The sequence below is a fragment of the Trachinotus anak genome, unplaced genomic scaffold, assembly GCF_046630095.1.
Source record: "Trachinotus anak isolate AG129_WGS33_773 ecotype Australia unplaced genomic scaffold, CSIRO_AGI_Tana_v1 ptg000008l, whole genome shotgun sequence".
In the NCBI taxonomy this organism is placed as follows: Eukaryota; Metazoa; Chordata; class Actinopteri; order Carangiformes; family Carangidae; genus Trachinotus; species Trachinotus anak.
This window is the reverse complement of record NW_027273859.1, coordinates 19,483,408-19,510,946: the sequence shown is the minus strand read 5'-3', so window position 1 is coordinate 19,510,946 and position 27,539 is coordinate 19,483,408. Positions and strand designations below refer to the sequence as shown.

At 40.3% G+C, this 27,539-nt stretch overlaps 1 protein-coding gene across 3 annotated transcripts in view; it reads right to left on the bottom strand.

Moving 5' to 3' along the window:
* Window positions 1-833: 833 nt before the first annotated feature.
* sh2b3 (SH2B adaptor protein 3) overlaps window positions 834-27,539 on the bottom strand; it is a 55,418-nt gene continuing 28,712 nt past the window's right edge. For all 3 annotated transcript variants that reach the window (XM_071483311.1, XM_071483312.1, XM_071483313.1), the window contains exons 3-8: window positions 11,356-11,457; window positions 9,427-9,515; window positions 3,561-3,652; window positions 2,757-2,971; window positions 2,183-2,360; window positions 834-2,011 (exon numbers count right to left, since the gene is read on the bottom strand). In XM_071483311.1, the coding sequence (XP_071339412.1) occupies window positions 1,638-2,011; window positions 2,183-2,360; window positions 2,757-2,971; window positions 3,561-3,652; window positions 9,427-9,515; window positions 11,356-11,457 (1,050 nt within the window). In that variant the 3' untranslated portion in view covers window positions 834-1,637. The remainder of the gene's footprint in view (window positions 2,012-2,182; window positions 2,361-2,756; window positions 2,972-3,560; window positions 3,653-9,426; window positions 9,516-11,355; window positions 11,458-27,539) is intronic.

Here is a 27,539-nt window from a genome sequence, read left to right as displayed (position 1 = left end):
TAAGAAGGGACACCCTTCACTAGTGTTGCCCCCATGTCCTCGTGGACCTCCCTGGTTGCTAAGCCCTTGAGACCGAGGCCGGCCAATGTTGTCCATTCACAGACGGTGCTGAATTGCAAGTTTCAGTTCCTCTGTGTGTGTGTGTGTGTGTGTGTGTGTGTATTCTTCACTTCTTCATTTTTCAATAATTTCGCAGCACAAAACATGTTTTTGTCACTTTGAAATCAGTGTGAGGAAAGATGACTTGGTATGTGATAATAATATCCATCTATTTTCTGAACCACTGCTCAGGGTTGCAGGATGGCAACTATATATGTTATTGTTATTACATCCATTTTCTTTGATTTTGTGGCAGAAACAATTTCTGTCCGACGATGTACATTTTGTGCACATAATGTCTTTGGTGTTTGAAATGTTACGTGACGCTACAAAGACACTTGAGGCTGATTTTGTAAAATCCAGCAGTGACTATTGCAAGACAAATTCACACACAGACTCTGTACCACACTGAGATCAGCACAAACATACTGAGAGAATCCACTTTCACTCATCTCACATGCGTTACAATGGGAACATCCAGACACACACACACACACACACACACACACACACACACACACACACACACACACACACACACACACACACACACACACAAACACAACACAAACAGCAACGAGTTCCCACTGCTTCAGGCAAGAACGGTGCTGACGAAAGCTGATCTTGAATCATTTCTGTGGTTCTCTGCTTCAATGAAGTTTTGAAGGAGTGGAAGCGGTGCTCGATAGGTTTCTAGAAAATGCTGCCCTGACTGACTTTAACCAAGTGTCCCCTTTTTACTTTATTTTATTTTTATTTTTCTACAAAAGAATCTGTGTATAGAAAAAATACACATTGTTTCCAAAGTGCACTGAAAGCGATGTGCACTTAATATATAATAATGCGCAAGAGGAGGAATACTTAATAATATGTAACAACACTCTAAAATAGAGTGCTTTTTGCTTGTGTTTATAAAAAAGGTGGGAGTTCGCTCCACACTGGGAACTTTGTGTGAAGATTAAATGTCTTTTAAATATTTTAAAGAGGCACTTGATTTAACCAGTTCTGAAGGCAGTGCTTTCCCATTAGTTCAGGTTAAGTGCCAAAGAAGTTAAATCAGGTGCGCCTCGTTGAATTCACCAGAATAGAAATATTTTAAAATATTCTTATGGCTGAAGGGCAGCCACACGTGTGGCTCTCCCTCTCTCGCACAGACCCTCAACATCAATAAAACAAGAATAATCACCATTGTCAACACTAATAAAACTCCCAAAAATACATTCACTGTGGACACTCGGGGTGGAGGTTGTGAGGGTCTGACACCGGTAAACACACACTCAGCTCAAGCATAGTGAGTGTGTGTATGTTTTGACATACACAGTGCTATGCATTCATCAGACACAGACTTGTTCGCTCAAGTTCATGAGTCTGCTGTAATCATGTCTCACACCCACCTGAGGCTCGGTGGGTGGGATGACATTTGTGTTTGTACACACGATGTCTAAGTGTGTGTGTGTGTGTGTGTTTGTGAGCTGGCTGGCTGGCTTCACAGGTGACTCCTGTCTTTCAGAGGTGATGGAGGTGTTTGACGCAGCCGGTCAGAGTAACATGTACTGGTTGTCTATCGCCCGCTTCCGGCCCCGCTCAGGCTCCAGCTCATAGTCCGAGTCCCGCTGAGGGATGATGGGAGTGTGGGGGTTGGGGTGGCGAGCTAGCAGAGGCCTCCTCCCCACTGATTCGCTTCTACGCAGAGGAGCGGGGACAGACGGAGGAGGGTCGGCGCCGGGGTTGGTGCGAATGGGGGGGTGGTTCCCTGGCTGGGAAACAGCGCTGGGACTCGAGGTGGTGCTGGTGGTGGAGCAGGAGGAAGGGGGCTGACTGGAGCTGCGAGCCAAGCTGCAGTGAGCCAAGCTGGGTTCAGAGCTCCACCGATGGAGGGAGAAAGGGACCAGGAGAGCGCCTGAGAGCTGACCTAAGAAGCAAAGAGAGGGAATGAGAGCTCTGGTGACTGCATCAAGCAAAACCTCCCAACTTCCTTAGCATCTCACAATCCATTACTTTCAACATGTTTAACACTCAGATATCAATATTTTCATCTGTTTGACAAAGCGATATCAATGAGAGCTGAATGGGGGAGTCTCACCCTGCGACGGAGGGCTGGAGCCTGCCACTACGAAGCTGGACAGCGTGACAGCACCGGCAGCTCCACACTCCAGTGGGATGGGGAAGAGGCGGAAGTGACTGAGCATGTCCATAACAGAGGGGAAGCGCAGGTGCTGCACCCTGCACTGACCCCATTCTGTTAGAGAGAGGCGCAGGTGCTGCAGAGACAGAGAGACAGGGGCGTGAGGAAAGAAAAACATCAAGAAGAGACATTCATATTTTCACACTGTGTGAGTCAGAGCGTGAGCTGAATCGTGCCCTCTCCTTTCTTTTTCTTTTTTTAACCCCAGTGGTCAATGTCCACACTTGTTTGTGGTCTTTCCCATCAGTGGTATGTTTGCATAATGCTTCCTCATTTAAGTGTTTACCACACTTTCCAGGAAATGAGGCCGGCATCAGTCTGACATATGCGGACGAAAAGAAGAACAATGTGGGTTCGGAAAAAGTTATTCATATTACCAAATGTTTTGGCGAAATACGTTAGCAGGTGGACTGAACTGCCACTGTGCACAAGCCCTTGGTTAGTTTGTTTTATCAGACATTGTGAGACGTACCTTTGCTTTTCCCTGGTAGTTAAACGTGAGGACGTAGTCTCCCCTGCGTGTCTCACTCTGTCGGACCAGAAACACTCCATGTCCCTCAGGTCCAGAACTCTGAACCAGGTGGGCTGCCTTGACGCGGGAGATGGGCCCGTGGAACCAGGGGTAGGAGAAGAGGAAGTGATCTGTCTTCTGGATAACTTGCTCTGGCAGGGTGAAGGTGACGGGGCCTGCAGGGATGAGCAGAGGAACAAAACGGTTTAATTCCTCTACGTTATAAAACTGGACTAGTAAAGAATAATAAGGGACTAATAAGGGAAAGTATTAAATATGTCTGTAATAATCCCTCATTGCACAGAGAAACTGTGCACACAACTATGATAAGTACAGTAGAGCTTTAAGTTAGTCTGCAGACTGTGATCAATGTAAAGAAATGACCATTTGCCTATGTTTTCACCTCATAAACAACTCAGCAAAAGCAGGGGTTTGTTTAAAAACCTGTCTGACTGTCTGCTTGTGTCTTTTGCCCCATTGGACTTTATCTTAGCTGTGCTTCCATGTTCTTACTGTAGCAAATTAATCTGGTAAAATTTCATCACAACACAGTGTATGAATATAAGTCCCAAGTTTAAAGCAGAGAGGGTGTTTGAGAAGACTTTATCTCAGACCAGAAGAGACACAACATGCATCTCCAGTGACAGTGCAGCTGACGGTCATTATCCCTGGATATCAGCACGTCAACGTTTTGCCCCAGAGGCTGTACACCTGAGAGTTTCAGGACGAGTGATTAGTCCCCTCATCTCTCATCCCATCACTCACTTTGAGTTGCTGATGCTGAGCTTCCTCTGCGATTGGCTGGAACAGAGCTGTCAGCTGGGGAGGGGAGGGGCTCCAGATCCACACTGCTTGACCTGGAGAACGACAACAGACTCAGGTTACACACACTGTATTATCTACAACACGTGCACTGTATGTTATTCTCATTGTGGACCACCCAAGGAAGAAAATAGGTCAATTGTTATTATTTCCCTTCATTTTAAATCATGTTTCCCATTTGGGTTCCACCATCTGTCTTTGTGAGAAAGCTTCAGCTCTGCTTGTGCTGGAAGATCAGTATCCTCTTTTTATCCTCTGTTTTAAAGTTGAAAAACTATTGAAGTTGCTGTAAAATGCAGAGCAAAGCTTGCAGAGGTTGCAGAATTCACACTTAGCAACTGTAATTACACCAGTGTCTCAAAAACAAATTTACATTGATGCTACGTGTTGCACTTTTGTCATGAGCAGGAGGGAGAGCAAAAGAGAGAGAGCAGGAGTGGTGGAGGAAGTATTCAGATCCTTTACTGAAATAAAAGTTCTAATACCAGAGTGTAAAAATACTCCATAATAGTATTGAAAATGTTACTTAAGTAAATGTATGTAAGTATAACAAGGAAAATACATCTCAAGTATTAAAAGTAAAAGTAATCAATGCAAAATAATGACCTCAGTGACTGTATATATACACTACTTTATATCATTAGATTATTAATACTCATGCATTTAATGTGTTATTTGCATTTTACTGTTGCAGCTGGTTCAGGTGAGGTTTTTTTCACAATTTTGAATAGGACTGCAATTAATCATTATTTTCATTATGAATTAATGCTGATACATTTTTGATTAATTGATTGATTTGATTTCTTGTAAAATACTGATTTTATTTTTGTACTGAACTTCCTGTTGCAATTTTTTTGTAATTTAAATGATCAAATTCTAGAGTGACAACTTGGTTTAAAGTTTAGATAAAGGTTAAAGTCATGATTAGGATCAGTCTCCAGGAAATTAATATAACATATATATAATGTCTCCTGAAGCTAAACACGACTATGTGTGTGTGTGTGTGTGTGTGTGTGTGTGTGTGTGTGTGTGTGTGCATATATGTCTTTCTATAGTTGTGTGGACAAATTTTGGTTTGACGCCATCGATGTGATAACACGTCGGCTTTGTGAGGACATTTGGGCCATTCCTCAGAACTTCAAAAGGCTGTTTGAAGGTTAACACTTGGTTTTAAGGTTCAGGTTAGAAAAAAGGTTGAGGTTCAGGTTAGGGTAAAGGTTGGTGTTAGGCATTAAGTGTGATGGTTAAAGTTTGGGGATTAGGGGCTTGGAAACGCATTATCAATGGAATGCATCATTGTCAACGAGGGTCCTCACAACTATAGAAAGACCAGCTTGCATGTGTGTGTGTGTCGGTAGGGTGAGTCTTGTGAACATGGAGGAAACAGCAGGCTGAAGTAACACAAAGACACTGAGCGCAGACAGGAAGTGAGTCCAGTTCACCAGTTCAGATGTGAGCCAAGACTTTGCTGTTTTTCTGTTTCGCTGCTCACACACACAAAACCGCACATACGTGTGCACACGGAGACACTGACATACAGACAGTATGTGTGTGCACAAACACTCATGAGAAAGGGAAGGTTAAACAGGCAAGCTGGAGCAAATCCTGCTAAAATGCTGACTTGAGTTTGAGCAGCGCTCTGAATAACAGGAAGACAAGACTCCTTTCTCCTTTCTGTGTGTGTGTGTGTGTGTTTCTGTTCTTCTAACTTTGTGAGAATCAATTAATTTTTTTACTCCAACAAAGTGAGGACATTTCAGCCAGTCAGCAATGTTGCATGGAGGTAAGGGCTCAGAATGAAACAAACTATATCTACCACATCCAACCACATCTAAAGGGAAAAGTGTTTATACCTGATCCAAATGGCAAAAAGCCTACCATCATAGCATCCTCCTGGCTGCATCATATTGCCTCCTTGATCTCTCTTTTGTGGGTTTTTTTTTAGTCTCAGCATGATGAATCATACAAGTGGGGAGTAATGGGGCACACTTTCAGACAATAGGCCTTTTTTTCCAGCAGACATTTCGACTTGTCATGGCAGGAAAAGCACAGGTGTTTCTAATAACATGAGCGATGGCTCTGTTCTATTCAAGTGTCCCAGTGAGCCATGACCGTGTTACAGTGAGCCGGCATAAACACAACCAGAACCCCTGAAACTGAGGCAGTCATTATTATCAATTCTATTATTTACATCTGTGCTTTTCCTGCTGTGAAGTTTTTTTTTTTTATTAAAAAAGGGGCCCCACCTATCCTCACTGTGTTCACACAGTTGCACAAACGTAACGGGCGTAGTTATTTGAAGAATTAAATGAAAGGCGGAGAGAGAACCCTGGAGCAAATTGCTGCGTACAGTGGTCATGATTGTTGGATTGTTGTTTCCGGAAAAAAGTCACCACTCTGATGTCTGAGGGGTTTCAGATGCTGTTAGCTGCGAGTCAGACCAAAAACAAGCTTACGTTAAATCAATGCCAGGGGGGGTTGCAGTGGTGGGGGCTGTGTTGTTTAGGGCCGCAGTGAGACATGAAAGACAATCCCAGAAGTCCAGTTATAGTAACAGAGTAATGCATTGAAAGTTTGTAATACTCACAGATAGAATTTTACAACTCTGGAGCGGTGGCAACTACTTTATCATTTGTCAGGACAATCGCACAATAAACAGCAGAAATATGGTGTTCACATTAGAAAGTAATACACCAGGAATATGTGCTTGCATGTATGAATGACCCATGCAGGACCTTGCAGGATGATGTTGTGGTGCGAACTTGTTTTGCCAGACAACACTGCGTTCTTTTGTTGGAGCACGCTGTGTTAGCACCGCCGCTGCCCTGACATTTAAATGAATGGAAGGGCTGTGTTTTTTCACGCAGGGCTAAAATCATTCTGAGCAGGCTTTAAATGATCTGACAAGCATCCGGAGGCATGTGGGGTATGTACTTATGAATTGGCATGAGGCTGTGATGCTAAAAGGGCAAAGGATGCCTCCACATATATCCCTCTAATTGCAAAATGCAGATAAAGTCTACTTTCTGAAGCCTGTATGTGTTGTAGATTTTATTTTAAATGGATAAAATTGTTAAAAACCAGTTTGTACTCTGTCATTATGGGATACTCTATTTAAAATAATGGGCGAAAATGGCAATTTTATCGATTTACAGTTAAATCTACAACATAGTAAAATGTGCTAAATGTGAAGGGGTCTGAATCCTCTCTGAAGTGACAATTTATCAGTGTATGTTGGCTGAAAGAAATTGCAGAGCAGAAATCTCAAACTTGGTTCAAAAGCAGAAAGTCTGAAAGCATGGACAAGTGTCTTTTTCAACTGTAAAATGTCCGTTTTAGTATGTTTCATAGTCACAATTTCAAAAAAAGAAAAAATTTGAAAAGATCTTAGGTGTCAGTATCAAGATTGTTTGTTTATGCAGCTATATAAATATAAAATTATAAAAGACAGCCGAGTCGATCATATCACATATCAGGCCAAGTACTGGCCTCAGAAACTCAATACTGGTCGAGCTTTAGAGATGCACGTGTACACACACACACACACACAGTCATACTAAAAATAGTAGCACATCAACTTTAATGAATGTCTGCACATGTAATACGTGATGATGTGGCATCAAAGTGGTTTGTGAGGTATCTGAATACACACCAAATTCAAGAGTGAACTCTGATCTCACTTCACTAGATGAGTGTTCTCTGTACTGCTGTGTGTGTGTGTGTGTGTGTGTGTGTGTGTGTGCGTGTGCGTGTGTGTGTGTGTGTGTGTCTGTGTCTGTGTGTGTGTGTGTGTGTGTGTGTGTGTGTGTGTATTCCAGACATCTGCAGAAATGAGAAAGGTCCTGAGATTCTCCTGAGTCTCAGACCTCCCACACACTTCCTTTTGCAGAGCAACACACACACACACACACACGAAAAGACAGAGAAGTATCACTCCATTTGTATTACAGTATTGACTGTCCCTATGAGCATTACTTACAGTTTATTAAGTATTGCTTAGCGTACCAAATGCATTTCTAAATTCTACCTTCTTTCATGACTTCACAGCAGATTTTGCAGCTGTCAACCCTCTTACTGGACTGTCAAGCCCACACTGATATTATATTCATTTTGTTACCCATTTTTTAAAATCACAATATTACAGTGTGGTATTTGTAAGTCTGATCTACCAAAGACAGCACTGTCAGCACCTTCTTCAAAAGTATTTTGTGTAATTTTTCCACCTTTATCCAAAGGCTGAAAACAGAAAAATAGAGAGATGACAGGAAACAAAGGGAAGAGAGTAAAAGTTCTTCAGCCAGAATCAAACCAGTGACGTTGTGATCACAGTACAAAGTAAGCAAACACTTTTTTCTTTTAGACTACACCGTGTAATATGAAGTGATATGCAAAATGTTCTTATCTAATGTCCCTAGAGGGCCCTCTTGTATAATGTGAACTTATTTTCTACAATATTGGCATATTTGTTCTATATATTCACAACTGTATGAGCTCAGTATTATGTTTGTTTTTGTACTTTAGGAGGTCACTGACCTTAATTCATATGCAATTTATATTGCTGGCGTTCTCTGATTGATGGGTTTTTCCCATATGTAAGATGTTGTCTGCATGAATTTTGCCCGATATAGGTCTGAGGACCAAAATGTCATCTTAATTAAGTAAAGTTTTAAAAGTTAAGCACACCATAACAGTTCAGCTCAATTTTAAAACTACATTTGCTGCCAAACTTACAAGCCCTGGCAGAATACCATACACACAGAATGGGTCAGTGCCTCTCAAAGGTTCAGTGTAAATATTACGTTGACTGATGAGTTTGATGAATGATTATTTCCAGGAATATTCCAAATATAACAAAGTCAAACCTGCTCCAGTCTTTAGAGCTCTAAAGCAAACGAATGCATGAGCTCAGGAGTAGACAAACAAGCATGGGCAAACACACACACACACACACACACAAATGTTTGTTCATATATACACACACACTACAAAATATTCTCACTTGCATTTGCAAACACATACCTCAGCACAAGTAAACATCCAGCACACCCACAAACACTAAAAACAGCCAAAGTCCAAGTGTTAAATATTTCCACTCAGAATGTCATGGAAAAAGCTGCAAGGAGAGATGGACGAGGGCAACGCAGGCTGCTGTTACATACTCTGCGTGCATGTCTGTGTGTTGGATCCAACTAGCTTGATCAGGTTGTGTTAAGCTGTACCGGAAGAAGTAATCAAATCCTCAACCTCCTTTTTATTTATTTGCTAATCCTTTTCCCTCTTTGTGCCTCCACCAGTCATTGAAATGAAACCATACAACAAGTTTAGAGGAGAAATGTCTCTTTAGTGGAAATGCTAACAACTCATAGACATCTTGGGGGCCTCTTGGACACAATGCATTGTCTTCATTAAGCCTACAGTGTACTTTCTTTGTAAATTCTTACTCTGAAATATAATCAGGTAACTATCACAATCAAATGAATGTAGTGCAGTTAAATGTACAATATTTCCCTCTGATGAATGTAGTGGAGTAGAAGTATAAAGTAGCATGAAATAAAAGTACCTTAAAACTGTACGTAAGTACTTGAGTCAATGTACTTTTTTATTTTAAAGTGACTGATCTGGTGTTTTAAATTAGAGTCTTTCATATATTATACAAAAAAACAAACAAAAAACCCCCCAAAAATCGGCAACTTCAGTCTGGTTTGTGCAAACAAAAAACAAAAATTCAGAGTAGGTTAAAACTTGAAACCGAGTGCGTTCTAGTATTGATGCTCAGGTGATATGAAGTTTCTGTCTTTGTTCTTCTCACCTGTTGTTGATACATTCTTTTAGCTCTGTGGTCCAGGAGCTGACCTGCTGGTCGTTGTCGGTCTCAAATATCAGACTACCTCGATTAACCTGCAGAGACAAGGATGCATTCAAATACACCGTCCAGATTATATGGATATTGAATTGCTGTAAATTCTAATGAACCAGGTCAATTTTAGTGATACAACATTCACAAGCTTCTGAATCTACTTTATTTGCACAACAATAAAAGCTGTGGTGTTATTATTCTTTGCATTGTTTTCTTTTTCTTATGGTCTTGGGACTTTCTTGTTCATTTTTGTGTTTGTTTACTCATATGTGGGACCTTGATGTTTAGATCAGGAGGGGACTCTTATCAGGGTGGGTTTTATATGAATATGTGTCAGTTACATGTTTTTTTTACAAAGTGTTCTGGGTGGGAAGGAGATAACTTTAACTTTGAAGCTCTCTGAATAAGATAAAGTTATTGCTTTGGTGGCTCATAGCGGTACATAACAGGCTCTTGTACCACGTACGAAAAACTCTCCTTGCAGCTATTTGAAATTCACTAACTAAAAAAATCAAATTGCAATGGTGACACATTTCATGACAGAAAAAATATCATTCATCAAAAAGTTCCCAACATAAATGACTACTCTGCTGTCCATCCGTGGGCTCAGACAGTGCATGGCAGGGGGCTGTGTTGGTACCTGTGACACATGAAATACAATCCAGGAAGTCTAGTTTGAGTAACCCGTCTGCTATTTTGAAGGTTTATAAGACGCCAATGCACTGCACAGCTGTTTGTGATATTATGACACCGGATTTTACAACTCTGGAAATCCACGAAGGCAATTATTTTGTCTTTTGTCATGACAATCATAAGGTAAACAGTAGAGTAAAGTGTTGGTGTTAAAATACTTATCCACCAGGAATGTGGCCTTACATGTACAGTACTGCGCAAAAGTTTTAGGCACTTGAGATGTTTAGATTCTTGTTCATCACACAATACCATCAGGGAGGCATCTGATCAGTCCCAAATTAACTCTGCAGCATTGACAACGACCACAAACATACAGTCAGAGTCATAAAGACCTAACCTCAAAGACAAGAAGAACAAGATATGCTGCAACAGATGGTCTGGCCTCCCCTAAGCCCTGATCTCAACATCATGGAGTCAGTCTGGAATTAGTTAGTTAGTCACTGAGAAAGAGACCTGCCCACAGACCTCTGAGCGAACAGAAATCTTGCTAAGTAGCTAAACTGCTGAATTGTCAAGTGGCTATGGGAAGCTGAGTAAACCGCCTTGCTCTACCAATGTCATTTTGTGTGATCATTATGAAGGATGACTTCAGGACACAGCACCTACTTCATATATTTTCTTCTTGCTAATGTCACAGCACAACAACCTGTGCTGTTTTTTATTACAACACTGGCCCCAGATTGTGTGAAAATGCGTCCTTTTTAGTCAAATAACATAAAATGTTCTTGGGGAACTTTTGGCAAAGCTTTAAAGAGGACAGTGACCCAGCTCAGATGTAGTGCATTTAGCCATTATTTGGTGAAACATGATTATTTGAAACACACTGAGCATATGGATGAACAGCTAAAAAGTAGAATATGCCACATGAGAGGTTGAAGAGGTTACTGTGGATGTTTTGATAACATTTTTCCAATGTTTGATATGCGTGAGTCCAGGTTTAGGAGGAGTACCCTTTACATTTCCTCAACCAGGTCTAAATTAAGGCTATTTGGTGAGTCGTGTTATGAAATGATATGACACAATAATTGTCTCGTTTCCTCTTCATTTTGGATTGAGGCCTGAAGATCAAAACACTGTGGATATAAAAAACTCAGTGGGAAGAGTCTGTAACTGAGTCTGCAACTCAGTATTTCTGAGTTCAGATATTCCCTGGGGAAGTGTGAAAAGATTGTGAAAACCTGAACATACCTTTAAAACAAATGTGTTTAAGTTGTCGGGCATCTCCAGTCGGTTGCAACGGCGGACTTCTTGGATATCACAGCACTGAGTTGTCAGCTTGGGACTGGAGGCCTGAAAAACACAATGAAGACACGATGCCCATCAGTCAAATCAGACATTAAATGTTACACGAAAAGGCACAAAAAGTATAAAGTATAAAAGTGAATCAAAGAAAGGAGCACACTGGTTGCAACCAAAAAGCTTTTCTCCAACTGAGATATTATCTATACTATACTTAAAGGTTGACCATTTAAGCTACATGTACCACACTACACCACAAGACACTGTTTATCCACATATACATGTGTGCAACATGGATGTCGCCTGTTTTACTGTTTGCTATGTCTTTACACCTCGACAAATGAGAACCATACAGTCCACAAGCCTGGAGAGCAGTGTCTGTGTGTGTCAGTTTCAGGGTTGTTGTGTTTATTTGACTTAATGTGTGTGAATGACATGGCTGCAACTAACAGTTATTTTCATTTATATTCATATTGTCATCATTTGTTGTATAAAATGTTAAAAAAAAAATTAATTTAAAAATGTCCATCACAATCAGAGATTCAGTTTACAATGATGTAAAACAGAGAAAAGCAGAAAGTCTGACACACTGAAGAAGCTGGAACCAAAGCATTTTGTCATTACTGTTGAAAAAAATGACTTAAATGAAGTCAGTTATAAAGATAGTTGCCAATTAATCTTCTGTCAATCGACTAATTGATTAATTAACTTGTCTTTAGAGCTCTTACTGCTTCCATATGTGTATGTGTGTGAGTGTGACCCCTCTGTGCTGCTGAAACTGAAGCCTCCCCTCATGAAAGAAAATGCAGTGAATCGCAGGAAGGAGAGCATGATGGGAGCTCCCATGGCAGAGCTCCAAGGTGGACCCCACCAGGGCAAACTGTGTATTTGAAGAATGTTAAATGAGATATGAGGGGCTTCCTGGTGGCTCTTCGACCTTTTCTGCATGTTAACCACCAGCAAAACCAAACTAGCGCTGAGTTGGAGATGTGGTCTACAGGTGTAAGGCCACTCTGTAAAGTCCCGTCCCATGCAGGTAAACCTGAAACCCAGCTGGTGTGTGCACATCCATGGGTGCACATCGAAAGACACGTGCACTCAAACTAATCATACGTCACTAATATAGCTATGCGGAGCCTCCGAGCCCCCAGATACAAACGAGCGCTAACAGAGCCACCAGCATAAACAAAACACACACACCCACACACACACATGGATGGATGATTTGGTCAGCCATGTGTACAGGCCTGTGGCATGCTGGGTCAGAGGTCACCTCTGAAATGAAGCCTGCACAACAGCTGATAAAAAACACGGGGAGACAAGAGGGTCAGCAACTCTGAGAGTTTAAAAACTAATGCAAGTGATGCTAGAGGGCTGCCATTAACAATCATTTTCATTATTGAGTCGAAGGTGACATCTTCAAAAGTCTTGTTTTGACCAACACTCAAAAACCCAGAAACACAATCATACGAGAAAATGGCAAGCAGCAAAGTCTTTGAGAAGCTGCAAAAATCACATTTTTTATGAGAAAAATTACTTAATCAATGAATGGATTAGTTACTAGCTCATTTTGTGAAGACAGACTCAACAATCAATCAACTAAATGATTTTCAAAAATGATATACAATGCGATCTTAAACCTGCAATAGTTCTGATTCCTTTTGCCACCTGAGGGCAGCGAAGACAATACTGACATCACTGCACCCAACTTTTTAGTTGATATGTTGAACTTGCAAGCAAACAGTTGCTTATTTACACATCCTGCAGTTACAGAGCAACATTATCATTCACTTGGAGTCGTGTTTCTGTCCGTTTTTGGCCTCCGTTCTGCTCACTGCCAACTCCTGAGGGAAAAAAATCTGAAATATCTGGCTCAGGCTGATAAAGGCTCCACTAGGGTTAAGAGTATAGGATCTCAACATTGCTACAGATTCCTTTTAACTATGAACAACAATATCCTTACTTCATCACAATATGATAATATGTAGAGATGATAAATATCATCCCCTGAAATTAATATATTTAATCAACCAGCAAAAACCAGAACAAACACAGCTCCCAGCAGAAGCTAACCAGCCTCAGTTGGACCAGCATCAAACCTTATTGGACAAACATATGCAAGAGAGCAGAGAAAAAAAAACAGTAGAGGGAGGGGGTAGTGTGAGAGGGCAAAAGGAAACTGAAGAGACAGGGAAAAGACACGGTGTTGGGTTGGGCAGGAGAGAGAAGAGGGATGAGGAGCAGAGGAAAAAGTAGGGAGGACAGATTCCAGGGCTCTGTGCACCGGATGAGTTTGAGTCTATGTGACAGTGAGTGAGCCTGAAGAATGTGTACGTTAATCCTCCACACGCATAAAAACAGACAGGAACACACACACACACACATCAAAAGAATAGATTAACACCCTCCCCCCACCCTCACCTGCCCAATTTCCTCAGCTTGCCAGTGTGGTGAATGAACCCTATGACTCCAAACGCTCTCTATTCATCCAGTGTCTACTATTATCAATAAAAAAGCACTGTGACGCACAGATGAGAGGGATGTGACTCATTTCGTGAGATGAGTCAGTGAGTGAGGAACTGACTGAAAGTGAACTTGTGCCAAATTGCTGTCACAGCTGAATTTCAGTCCAGGATGTTCACAGAAATTAGTTTCTGCTTCTTCAAATTCAGGTTAAAACTTTTAGGTTTTCCCATAACTGACCTGCATAGAAAGTTAAGAGCGAGGCAGATAAAATCAAAATATTCTGAGGAAAAAAAAACAAAAAAAAAAAAACAGCTGTTCTGGCCTTGTTGATGTTAGACTCCTCAATTCAAATTGCAGAGGCTGTAAAGTGTTTTAAAAGCAGACCAATAAAGTTAAATAACTGATTAATAGTTCATTCTTGGCCTTGGAAATAGAAGGTGACAAAATAAGTCCACTTTAAGAGCGACTAAGTAGCTGTTCTGGAGCTTTCCATCACATGGTCTTCATCAGCAGATTGTTTATGAGTTGGGTTTGTTGATTCACATTTCCAAGATCAAGAATGACCTTTGAACCTCAAATTTTAAGCTAACACGGGTGAGGAGTCCATAAAGTGCTCAGAAAAAACTCTGAACGCTGAACATCTAAAACTGGAAACACTATATATATTATGTGACAAATCTCCACAACAATTACACCTGCAATAACTTACGGTGTTTGGGCACTTGGGGCCAGTGGACACAAGTTGTGGACACAACACTGACATATCTTCACCTGTTAAGTTAATATGGTTGTTAGCAAATAGTCAGTTATTTACATATCCAGCAGTTATGGAGCTTTTTTTTTCGGGTCTCTACCAACTCCTGAGGGAAACTTCTGGTTCTTCAGCGGTTAAATGTTCCACTAACTGTCTGTCTGCTGTTTGGTGCTGATCACGAAGAGTTTTTATGTTGAAAACAGCCTCCTGCTGGGGCTGAAAACTCTGCTATGAGAGCGGTGAGAGTGAACAAAAACCGTAAGAGCTGCAGATAAGTGATGATGGCGAACAAGCGATCATTCTCTATAAGTCACTAGCGTCACTATGAGCGACCCTTTTCATGTTATCAAACTGCTTCCCTTATCATTTGATGGATTGTTATTATAAAAATTTCCTTTATAGCCCTTTTAAGGTGAAAAAACGGATTTATCATTTGTCAGCTTTGATTTTTCTTTTTATTTACTTAGTTATTATCTTTAATTTAGTCTTTTTATTTGTATACTTACAAGTATTACTGTTTGTCTTTTAATATGTGATATGTGACTGTCTTTTGAAATCTGCTCTATGTTCCACATTTCCGTGATTGATTTGTCAAAAGATATTTGTTCCTTACTCTGCCTCCCTGTATAAAGGATACTGGACAGTGAGAATTACTAAGCCTGCACACTGAAGAAGTCATTACCCAACACTAGGGGTGGATTGGTGCAAAAATTTTAAATAATTGTTAAACAAAATGTGAGGGTTTGCTGCTTTTTTCTGTTTTTTTCTGTTTTATATGTTATCGAACTAATCATCTTTGGCTCTCGGACTATTAGTCAGACGAAACAAAACATTTTAAGATGTCACCTCGGGCTATAGGAAACAGTTTTTCAGTGTTTTCTGATGTTTCTAAAACTTTCTGAGTGCAAACCAGATTTCTTCTACTTGCACACTGCTTATTAATGAATATTTATGTATCTATTTCATGCCAGAAAGAGTAGAACAAAGAAAAGAAGATAAAGGATGTGAGTTAAAGCTTCACCATCAACTACAAAGGATATGCAACAGCTAATGAGATGTGGTACTTTGTGCATGTGCATGAGCTTGTGTGCACAAGTCGGTGAGCAATCGAGCTGAGAATGAGTCATTGAGAGGAATTTATAGTGAAAATGTGAATGAGTTTCTGACTAAGAGCATCTTTGAGGAACCATATGTGTCTTTGGAGGGAAAAAAAGAAGAAAAAAGAAAAAAAAAAAACATTGAGCAGATGTCTGACTGGTTGAGCAACAACATAACAGGCCTGATTTCTGTGAATCAACTCTATCAGGGGAGCAAGTTCAAGCTCACAGCACATTTCCTATTACTGCAAACTGTAGTCTGTAATACTCCCTGGAGAAGACACACACGCACGCGCACACGCACGCGCGCACGCGCGCACGCACACACGCGCACACACACACACACACACACACACAAAACAGGCCTTTGACCTTATTCTTCCTTTATTTTGTAATCTGCAAATAACTCCTTCAAGAGTACTTCCTTAAACAACACCACCAAGAAATGTGGGAAAACTGTGTGAGCCTTCATGAACTACGTGAGTTCTGGTGTTCGGGTTCAGGTGGTGTCAGGAGGTTGCAGGTACAGTGGCTTCAGAAAGTGTCGGTGAGTCCCTCACTTTAGGCAAACTTTACTGTGTTGTAGATTTATTTGTACATGGATAAAGCTGCCATTTTTGCCCATCCATCTACACTCAGTAACCCATAATGACAAAGTGAAAACGTATTTCTAGACATTTTTTGCAAATTTAGCAACGACCAAAAAAAAATGAATCTCTCATTTACAAAAGTATTCTGATCCTTAATTCAGTCCTTTGTAGAGGCTCCTTTGGCAGAAGTTACAGCTTCTTGGGTCTCTACAAGCTATGGACACCTGGATATGGACAGTTCATCCCATACTTCTTGGCAGATCCTGTCCTGCTCTGTCATATTGGATGGGAAGTATCTGTGAGCTGTGATCTTCAGGTCTCTCCACAGATGTTCTGTGGGGTTTAAGTGTGGGCTTTGGCAGCGCTGCAAATGACAGTCAGACACTCCAGCATTGTCTTGGCTGTTTGTTTCTGGTCACTGTTGCGCTGAAGAGTGAACTGTTGACCCAGCCTCAGGTTGCATGCTCTCTGGGGCTAGGTTTCTTCATTCTTTCTTCATTCATCTGACCAGTCTCCCTGTTCCTGCTGCTGAGAAGTACCCCCATAGCATGGTTCTACCACCAGCATGCCTCACATAAGGGATGGTATTAGCCAGATGACGAGCAGTGTCTGGTGTTCACTAGATATAGTGTTTGGAGTTATACCCAAAGGGTCAAATTTTTGTCTCAGGATGGTTGTCCTTCTGGCATGTTCAACCATCTCTGTAGAGGACTTCTGAAGCTCTGTTAGCGTGGCTGTTGGGTTGTTGGCTCTCTGAGCAAATCCAATTCCTGGAAGAACCCCGGTGGTTCCGAACTTATTTAGTTTCACAATGAGTGAGGCCACAGTGGTTCTGGAAACACTCAAAGTTTTAGAAAAAGTTTTATATCCTTGCCCCGATCTATGCCTTAGCACAATGTTATCATGGAGGTCTAGGGAGAGCTCCTTGGACTTCAAGGCTTGGTTTTTGTCCTGACATGTAGTGTGATTGTGGGACCTTGTATACACACACAGTTGCGGCCATTTCTAATCTATATTCAATCGATTTAACTTGCCACAGATGGAGTCCAATCAAGTTCTAAAGACAACAAAATTAAAACAAGAAGGATGTTCATGACCCCGATTTTTAGTACAACAGCAAAGGGTCTGAATACTTTTGTAAATGAGAGATTTTAGTTTTTGATTTTCTCTAAATATGCAAGAATTTCACTTTGTCATTGTGGATCACTGAGTGTAGACTTGTAGACTTCTCCATGAACAATCAAATCTACAAAACAGTCAAAAGCAAAAAGTGAAGGGGTCTGAATACTTTCTGAATACTCTGCTGTAGTTGGCTTGTTAGTATCATGGATGGATTACCGAGCAGGCCTAATGGGTACAGGCCCAGGAGCCCTGGACCATAGCCCATGTATGCAGCATCAAAACAGTATAACCACAAAGAAACACAAAACAATCACAAAAGACACATAAAGAGATGCAAAACAGACAAAAAAAAAAACACCAAAAGATGCAAAACGAGATGCAACACCACTAAAAAGATGCAAAAGGACCACAAAGATACATGAAACAACAACAAAGACCCAAAATTAGATGCGAAAAAAAACACAAAGAGAAGCAAAACATGATCCAAAAAACAACAAATGACTGATGCAAAATGACTAAAAAGAGTTAGAAAGAACCACAAAAAAGATGCACAATGAACACAAAGAGACACAAGTCTTGCTCCTGTGTAGTAGGGGTGGTGGTGTGCAGGTGTGTGAGTGAGCTTTTTGGAGGGGTAACTGCACACCTTAATCTTTTACTATGGAGACTGCCAAAAACAAAAGCTAGGTTGCCATGTCCTAAAAAACTATTACCTGGCATCAACCTCCTCTACATACGGTACAAACACACACAGCAGCAGATAGACACTGATAAAACAGACAGATGCATACATAACCATAGAGATTGACCATAATGAGCCTGTAAATATACACTAAAACCTTCAGGAACCTCAGTCTGCAGCTGTGACAGCACTACGGAGGCTGATGTCTCAAAAAAAAAAAAAAAAAAAAAAAAAAAAAAAGTTACCGCTTGCTCCTAGCATCAGTGCATTAAAAATAATTTATTCAGGACATTGTTTTAACAATTTAATGTCTCCTTTGAGGGACAAAAGCAAGGCCATCATGTCAAAATGATGGACTGTGCAAATTATTGTTGCATCAAAGCCTCGAGAGGGAGGGGAGCCTATTTTAAGAGCACAGAAGAAAGAGAGAGAGTGGAGCTTTATCAGTCAAAAAAACAAACAAACTGCATATCTGCAGCGGAAGCAGAACAGGACATAACACTTTGGGGGAAAATGCAATTGACTGAAAAGATGCACTTCAATAATAAGACTTCTTACTAACAACAGCATATCAGTGGAGAGTACAAAGCAGCCGTAAATGGCAAAATACTAAGAGAGCCCTTTGTTTTACAGCGTGTTCTTTTGGTTTCATGACTCTGTTGTTCTGTTTGCATGAAATGAAATGAATTCAGGTTTTATCTGCCACAGTCACTGCACATTACTGTGTGTTGATGACCCATTTCCACTCGGGACGCATGACATAGAAAAACCTGCAAGGTCTATGTTAGATTAGGTAGCTTCTTAAACTCATAAATCTAAATCATTTCATTTCACACTATCTGACAGTAATATATATTTTTCCCTTTCAGCTTGTTCAAGCTCTTCATTTGTGCCACATGATGTTTACAGTGAGTGAAATATCTAAACCAGAGATTGTGGCTCTCAATCGCCGTATCATTTCATTAAATGGAAATATATACTGTATCATATTAGTCTGTATCGTTTTACACACATTTACCCAAAATTCAGCCGGTCCAAACTTTGGGATCAGGACTAGATGTCAGTGCAGCTTTTTTAAATGAGTATTGGTTCTGCTTTATATTGTTACAAAGCAAATATCTTGGATTGTTGGTTTAACAAAACTAATTTGAAGACTTCATCTCGGAAATTATGTAAATTTTTTTTCACAATATGAACATTACAATAATTACAGTAATCATCTCAAAATTAAAATAAGAGTTAGTTGTAGCCCTATAAGAGATATTAAAAACATTCAACTTACTGTTTAGCTGCGAACAACAATATAAGTAGGTCAAAGACTCTATTTCAAATATCAGTCTGATGGCCATCTGTCCCACAAATATTGTGACCCCGCAATGACTTTTCAGTTTTCACTCCTTGTTCTTTTCAGGTTGAGTCAACTTTCACTACTATGTTTCAACTTCACACACACAAACACGCACACGCGCGCGCACACACACACACACACACGCACGCACACGCACACACACACACACACACACACACACACACACACACACACACACACACACACACACACACACACACACACACGCGCGCGTGCACACACACACAGATGATATGAATACTATGCAGATATGCAACAGTTACAATGTCCCTATAGTTGAACATTTTTCAAAATATATTTACTGTGTATCATCTAAAAATCTGTCTTGTCTGTGTCAACCAGTTACTTATTTAGCATGGATTGTAATTAACTACCATTGGTTATACTGTGGCATAACTGACTGGTGGATGTGACTTCACTACACTACACTACACATCTCCCCAAAATTCAGCCTGTGGTCTGCAGAAACTTTGAGATCTCCACTACAATTTAACAATAGGTTTGAAGGTTTTATTGACATTTGGCTGCGCAGCATCTCTAATGTTTCATACGATTATAAACTTCAGATCATTGGATTCTGGATCGACTGTGACGGAGATTTTTCACAACATTTTGACATCTGGTAGCCTAAATGGTCAATCACTTAATCTTTAGGTTAATAAGGATAATGAAAATAAGTTTCCAAAGTGCCAAATGAAACCTACTGTACTACTAATGCACCAACCTTTGCTCTGTTCTTGGCAACTAAAGCTTAAAGTTTTAACTTAAATGAACTTTATTTCGATCAAATAAACAAATGAAAAAAAATAAATAAATAAATAATCACAAGACAAACCAACAAACATTTTAGGCACTGATGCTGCCTGGAGCAACTGGTTCACACAGGTTTACACGCTCGGCAGCAGGCACAAACAGCTGATGAAAGTAGCTCACAAACAAACAAGAGACACGGCGACAGATGCAACCATGCAACCTCTCACCCACACAGTCACAAACACATCTACAGTTTGAGTGCACACGCCCACACACATGGGTGACACACAGGATGTTTGGAGTCCAAAACTATCTTCCCAGGGTCCCTTTCTCAAGGCCGTCGCTATGGCAACTGACTTGACACTCAACATTCCACTGTCCCTCTGAGGGTCACCGCAGCCAACGTTGTCCGGGGTGTATGCGTGTGTGTGTGTGTGTGTGTGTGTGTGTGTCTGTGTGTGCACTGCTGGACTAACCTTAAGACTCTGCAGGGTTACCAAACTGCTCTCTGGAGAGATTCTGAAAAGTGTTTATGCATGGTTACACACACACACTCACACACACACATTTTTACCTTTTCAAATACACCCGTTGCACCCATGGGATGCTTTGGCCTGGTGTGTTTTGATCTGTACTGACCTCAATATTCATACAGCCTTTTACAAATTATATATGATAGTCTCCTGATTCTATCTGTGCAAGGCATCCTCGGATCTCCATATCGCAGCAACAGCTGTTGACACAGAAGTGGTTCAGACTTGTGGCTAAGTGTTTTCCACACAGAAAGTACAGGCTTATATTATATTATAGGGCTTCGGCTCATTGTTTAGATGTCTGGACTGTAAACTCACTGTTTTTGTTCACGCTCTCATTGTGTTTTGTGTTTCAGCAGCCAAAGCCTTACATAGCATATTTTTTCAGTGCTGCAGAGCTCCACTGTTGTTGAGAAAATATCAAACTTCGCTTGTCATGTGCAAAATTGTAACTATTTTCTAGAAAATCCGCAAAGAGGATGTAAATGAAAGTGTGTGCTGGGGCCGTCCTACTGATTGTTTAGATAATTCTGAAAACAGAGTGTTGATTGGTGATTTCCAAAATTGAGATCAGTATGTGAAGTAATGCAAATGCAGACACAGTGACATACAAGATAAAAAGTTGCCATGAAACCAATGCAGGAGTACTGAGATTATATCATTAAAATAGAACAAGTCACACTTCAGAGGAACAAAAAACATGCCACGTGAAAACATGATGGAATCATCCCTGCACATAGATCTGTTTTTGTCTGCTGTCATTTTTCATCTCTTCAGTGATAAATAAACAGCATATTTCATATAAGTCATGATTTATTCAAGTCTGTTTCCTTTGCACTTTGTTGCATTTTGCTTTTGCTTCATCAACATTTCTACCTCAGCCGAGGTAGAAACTCTTGTACTAGATAGCCTGGGTCGCATGCAGTTTGTTTTTAGTTCATCCCACAAACACCGTTCTGCTGCTGTAGATACACACACTCAACAATTACATTATTTACTCCAGTTTGCCTAACATTTGGTAAAAACTACAGTGCCCTGCAATTTAAAATATATATTTGTGACCCATTTGTGTTCAGGAGGGAAAATGTTTAGTGCTGAGTAACACAGACAGGCTGGGGAAGTTGGAAAGTATCAAGACCAACATCTTTATTGACAATAACACTGATCACTGCTCCAACGTGGGGGACATTTTTAACCAGCCTGTGCTGCAGGATGATTTTTATGATCTGGCTGAGGTGAACAGCTTACAGCTCTGCCTGGACCGTGGCTGATGTGCACACATTCCCGGTATGTGTGCAAAGAAAAATGTGTTTCTTCTTTAATGTGTTTATACAATAGCTACAGCTGCAGCTAACACAACGGTGATCTGTAGCAGCTGGCATTGTTTTCACCCCACTACTCTGGTGCCAGACTCCACCACCTGTTGCTTGTGTCTTCAGAAATAGACCCAGTGTGGCTAAACTTTCCTTCCCATATGCAGCGATGAAAAAGATCTAAAGCCTAGTTAGTGGCAATCATTAGCTGTAAACATCTTCCAACATCAGACCTGCAACACGCAGCTGTAAAGATTGCCGTGTTAACAACTGCATGTATCAAAACACAAACCGCATGATTTAGGTTTTGACAAATCCTCTGTTACAACAAGATTTCTGTCATATGTATTGCTGCATTTACTTCTAAATTAATAGCAGTTTATTTACACTGCACGTTGTTGTTAAAAAGAAAAACAAAACAAAAATTAAAAGCAGGAATATTAGCAGTAATAATGCAGCAGAATTTTACATGAAGCTTGCACTTTTAACACTCTGTGTTAGAACAGTGGTTTATGCAGGGTGTCTTTGGATTTCGAAAGTCGAATTTGACTCAAAAAGCAGATCCAAAACACGATAACTTAAAAAAGGCCCCACAGAGGGATGTTTTACAGATTGTCTCTGGCTTTCATTTTTCAAATTATTCAAATTGTTCTTGGCTCATGATTACATGCACAGCGAGCAAATGTGATCACATAATACTGTAATAAATATCCATACCACTGGCATCATCTACAATATCAACTGTTTTATACATTTTAAGCCAAAGTGATCTTACATTTACATTTACATCAAGTTGTAACTGTAAAATCACTGACTGTGAAAGGTTTTTAGGTTCAATGTATTTCAAAAACATGTCTCCGCAGAGAAAAGCTCTGACAGCCACCTCTGTGCATACTAATCTACATGTACGTAAGTGGAGTACAGGCAGCCAGGAGATCACTAGAACTGATCACTTTCACAATCAGCTCAATCTGTGGCATCATGGAGGATGTGGGGAGACACACACACACACACACACGCACGCACACACGCGAGCACTAGTGTTACCAACACTGATAGAGATGAGTGTGTTCTTGGAAACCTGTCAGAAGCTTTCAGAGCGCTGCCTTCAGTAATGAATAAATGTGTCAGTTCATTGCGCTGCCGTCTCTGCATACTTCTGAGAAATACTGATATATGAGCCAAATATGAAGAAGTTAAGACAGCACACTCAAGATTCACAGAACTGAGTGCAGTTCCTCGTAAATGAATTAGCTGTGGTTTTGCACACAAGAAAAGACCAATTAGCAAGCCTGACAGAGCAGCAGAAAGAAGGAGGCAAAGTGTTAACATCTGTCTGAGTTGGTTAAAAACCAAACATTCAGCCTCTTTCCTATGATGATAATGACCAAGATGTGTCAGTAAACTATACATTACAAAGAATTTAAATCTCATTTATCAGGATTTCTATATTATTTATTACTGACAAGTGGATGCTTCAAGTTGGAAAAATAGATTCTACTATTAACAAACACCAGTAAAATCATCTCACTAAGTCAGGGCGGTGTATGAGGCTAAGCAGAGGCTTAGCCATATAAACAACAATTACTTCCAATAGCTGGTACATTGGGAAGTTATTAAGACGCTGTATGGTATGCATCGTTGTATAATTCTGCACTATTTACGTGAGCATACCAACACTGCTTAAAGGATCGGCTCATGCATGTCACATAGAAACATTTTTCCAACTAACCCTCTTGACGTCTCTCCTGCTTTTGAAGGTTTTTGCTCAGAATTCAAGACATTCCCCACTGAGACTTCTTCATCATGGGGAGGGGTTCATTTGTTGTGCATTCGGAATTTAAAAAATGACATTTGTAAAACTCTTTTCCCATAAAATACGTATCAGTTACTCATGATGATCCACAGGCCTGACTGTGAACAGTTTTTATTGGATCCATTTCCTATTGAAAATATGAGCTGTTTTTATTGGGACTGCTGTCTCACATAGAAATAGTCCCAATGAAAACTGACAGCGAGCTCTGTGAATTATCTTTACAAAGCGGCACATTGGTTTTGGAAAGTCATGTTTCTTCAGGAATCAAATATCTTTTTTTTTTCATGTTTTAAACACTGTATCTAGCCCCATTGTATGGGAGTGGCAACACAAGTGAAGGCATCTTTGTGAGCCTCAGTTTAACTATATGGTACCCCCCCCCCCCCGTATGAGACATCATTTTTCGGGCATCCTGGTCACCTATTGGGGAAGGATGTTGACCATGTGGTCTCAATGACCCTGATTTGAGCCAACGCAGGGCGCTTCCTTTCTCTCCTCTGACTTCCTGTCACCTCTCTACTATCACTATCAAATAACCCCCCCCCCCCCCCCCCGTGAGACGGAGTACATTTCTGTGGAGACATGTCTGTTGATATGAATGACAAGATGTTACCAGTCAGTTAGATTTTTTGTCCTGCCTCCTGTTTCACTGTGACAATTTTGCGATTCATATCTTGATCTTTATATTATAATACACTGTATAACTCGTCCATCTAAGATTAAACTTAACTCATCTGAGAAAGATAAATTATCCAAAGTAAGACGAAACTTTGTAATGCTTTACATTGAAATAAGACGGAAAACAATCAAGGAAGCAGATCAGCTGATGAGAAACAAAAAATAGATCATGCGATTGTGTGTCGTGGTGAGAAGAGCATGAACATGTGAACACGCACACAAGGGCACTGTTCACATAAGTGCAGCTGCGTTTCCAAGTATTTTAACTGACTAGTTTTTTTTTTCGTTTTTTTTTATTATTGCTAAAATTACCATCATCTCGCAAACGTGTTTTCATGCCTGCATGAGAAGATTTTGTCTGTAAAGATATTGGCGTTGCATCATTTTGGAAATATATTCCTTAAATGAATCATTATGTGGCAAGCTTTCTATGACAGGAACATCATGTAACATGGACATCAGAAGAGTGCTTTGAAGGAAAACATTTCCTAAAAGTCGCACAAAATTCAGTTCCACATGTGTTTCTGTATGTAAAGGATCTCACGTGTGCTACTCATCCACATGTGTCAGACTTGGCATGTGTCAGTTATGGGTGTGTATGTGTGTGTGATGGTCAGTTAAGGGTGTGTTGTGTGTCCTGTAACTGTGCACATGTGAAAAAGACTGGTAGCCATGTTCTTTTTCAAAAATCGAGTCTGTGCTCCCTTCCTGCTCTGCCTCTTTGCCTTGTTAATTGTAAATTTTTTTCTTGGGACTGTGTGTTATTCCTAAACCACCTCATCAAACCCGGCTCACTATGATTTCTGTTTGTTTACATATAACCTATGCACTATGTTAGTAACAAGCAACAATGCAACGACAACTCTAGGACCAGCTTTTCAAATGACAGGATATGCATCTTTGTTTGTCATAAATTATTATAAATATAATGTAAATATAAATAAATATTGTTGGGGGACAGCCCTAGATATATCGAAACAATATTAGCCCACTGATATATTGGCCCGGCTCTTGATCTCCCTCAAACACTAAAAAGGCATTAAATGTAAATCTGCTGAAGAGCTGCAACAATTAGTCAATTAATCAATTAGTGGGTTGAAAGAAGTTAACTGGCAGCTATTTTCATATCAATTAATCATTTAAGACAATTTTAAAGCAAACATGCCTATCATTTGTGTCCTCCAGGTTTTCAAAACAAAACAAGACATTTGATGATGTTACACTGTACTCAAGCATATTATGACGTGCATTTTATCATGGTTTACTGATGTTTTATAAACCAAATGAATAATCAATGATGAAAACGAGAAGGTCACTCAGAGAGTGCAGGCCTTCACCAAGGCAAATGTCAAACAAGATACACCAGACCTCACTGAGAAAGATTCAAATTCATAATACATGATCTTCCCCAAAATTGAATGGGTTCTTCCCTGGCCTGGGCCCCATCCCTCCACCAGGTTCAGTGCAAATCAGATCAGTGCTGTTTGTTTAATCCAGCTGACAGACACAGGTGAAAACATAAGCTCCTTGGTGCAGGTAAAAATCAAATTAAGAAACTAATAAAAATTAGTTTCTTAATTTGCTGTGAGTGATTCATAACACTACAATAACCGAGATCTGACACAGGGACATGCCCGTAAATCGGGAAAGACAAACTTTCTCTTGCCCTTCCTTTTCCTTTCCCTTCTGCCCTGTGCCACACCATTGTCTCTGAATAAACCTTACTGTGCAGTTTTGCCCCTTATGACTACAGTTCCTGGTACCACTGAGCCAGAACCAGGTTTATATAGGGAAGGAGATCTCGCCATGATAACATTTTCCACACAAGATTTGAGGCCAAGTGGGACTTGCCAGGGCCAGAGCAAACTCTAAATGTTTATAACACAGGATCAAAAGGCACAGTTTGCTTAGTGAGAAGCTAAAGCCCAATTGACAAATCATCTCTGCTGGCAACAGGATTAAAAAAAATGAGTCACAGATTTTTTTTTTGAGGGGAAACTGAGAGGCACAGATAATGAATAAATGCTAGCTGTGTTTGGCCCTGTAATGGAAACCAGGCTAAAGACTTGCCCAGAGAGAATAGGAGGAGGGGGCTCAGCAGGGTTGGAGATGTGACGCAGAATACAGCTGGGTAGAAAAGAGTGGAGAAGCGTGGAGTGAAGAGGAGAGGGTAAAGCACAGAGGATATAGAGACATGCACACACTGCGAGGTTTCTGCAGGGTTCAACAAATCAAATTTAAGACATTTTTAATACCACATAGAATTTAATTTAATACCTTTTCCACAGTCATACTCGTCAAAGTATAACGGAAAAACCAGTAGGGACAAAAAGGCCTACAAATATGTATTAATAAGTATATTAGGAATGCAAATAATTATTTTCCTTGTTAGTCTCAATGCTTTTAGTCTATGTTGTTCCTTCAATGTTGATAAATAAATAAATACATAAATCGCAATTTCAAGGCCACAGTGATGTCTGCAGTTTGCTTATCTGTAGCTGGATAACAAGTCCTAACAGCCTGCAACACATGCAAAGACTTTTTTTTAACATCACCGTTGTAAATCAAATTGCAGCCTGTTTCATAACTTTTGAGGCTTTTTCTTTTTAGGAAACTGAATTTGGTGCTTTTAAAGACTTTAGAGACCTGCAAATACCCTGACACAAATCAGAGGGATAGTTCCACCAAAACCTTTGGCAGGCAGAGGATTGAACCTGAGGGAATCTAACCAGTGAAGTTATAGATACTGGAATTACCTGAAGAATATTATTGCCATTTAACCTGCACATAACAATCAAGGTCACTGACAATAAAGCAATGAACGCAAAAAAGCAATGTTACACTCCTGCTTGTAACTAATGTCTGAAGACATCCTATCTAGAAGTTTCCCCTCAGTATTAACCCTCGAACATTATCTTTATGTCACTATGCCTCTGTGGTTAACTCTTGTGGTTATCATT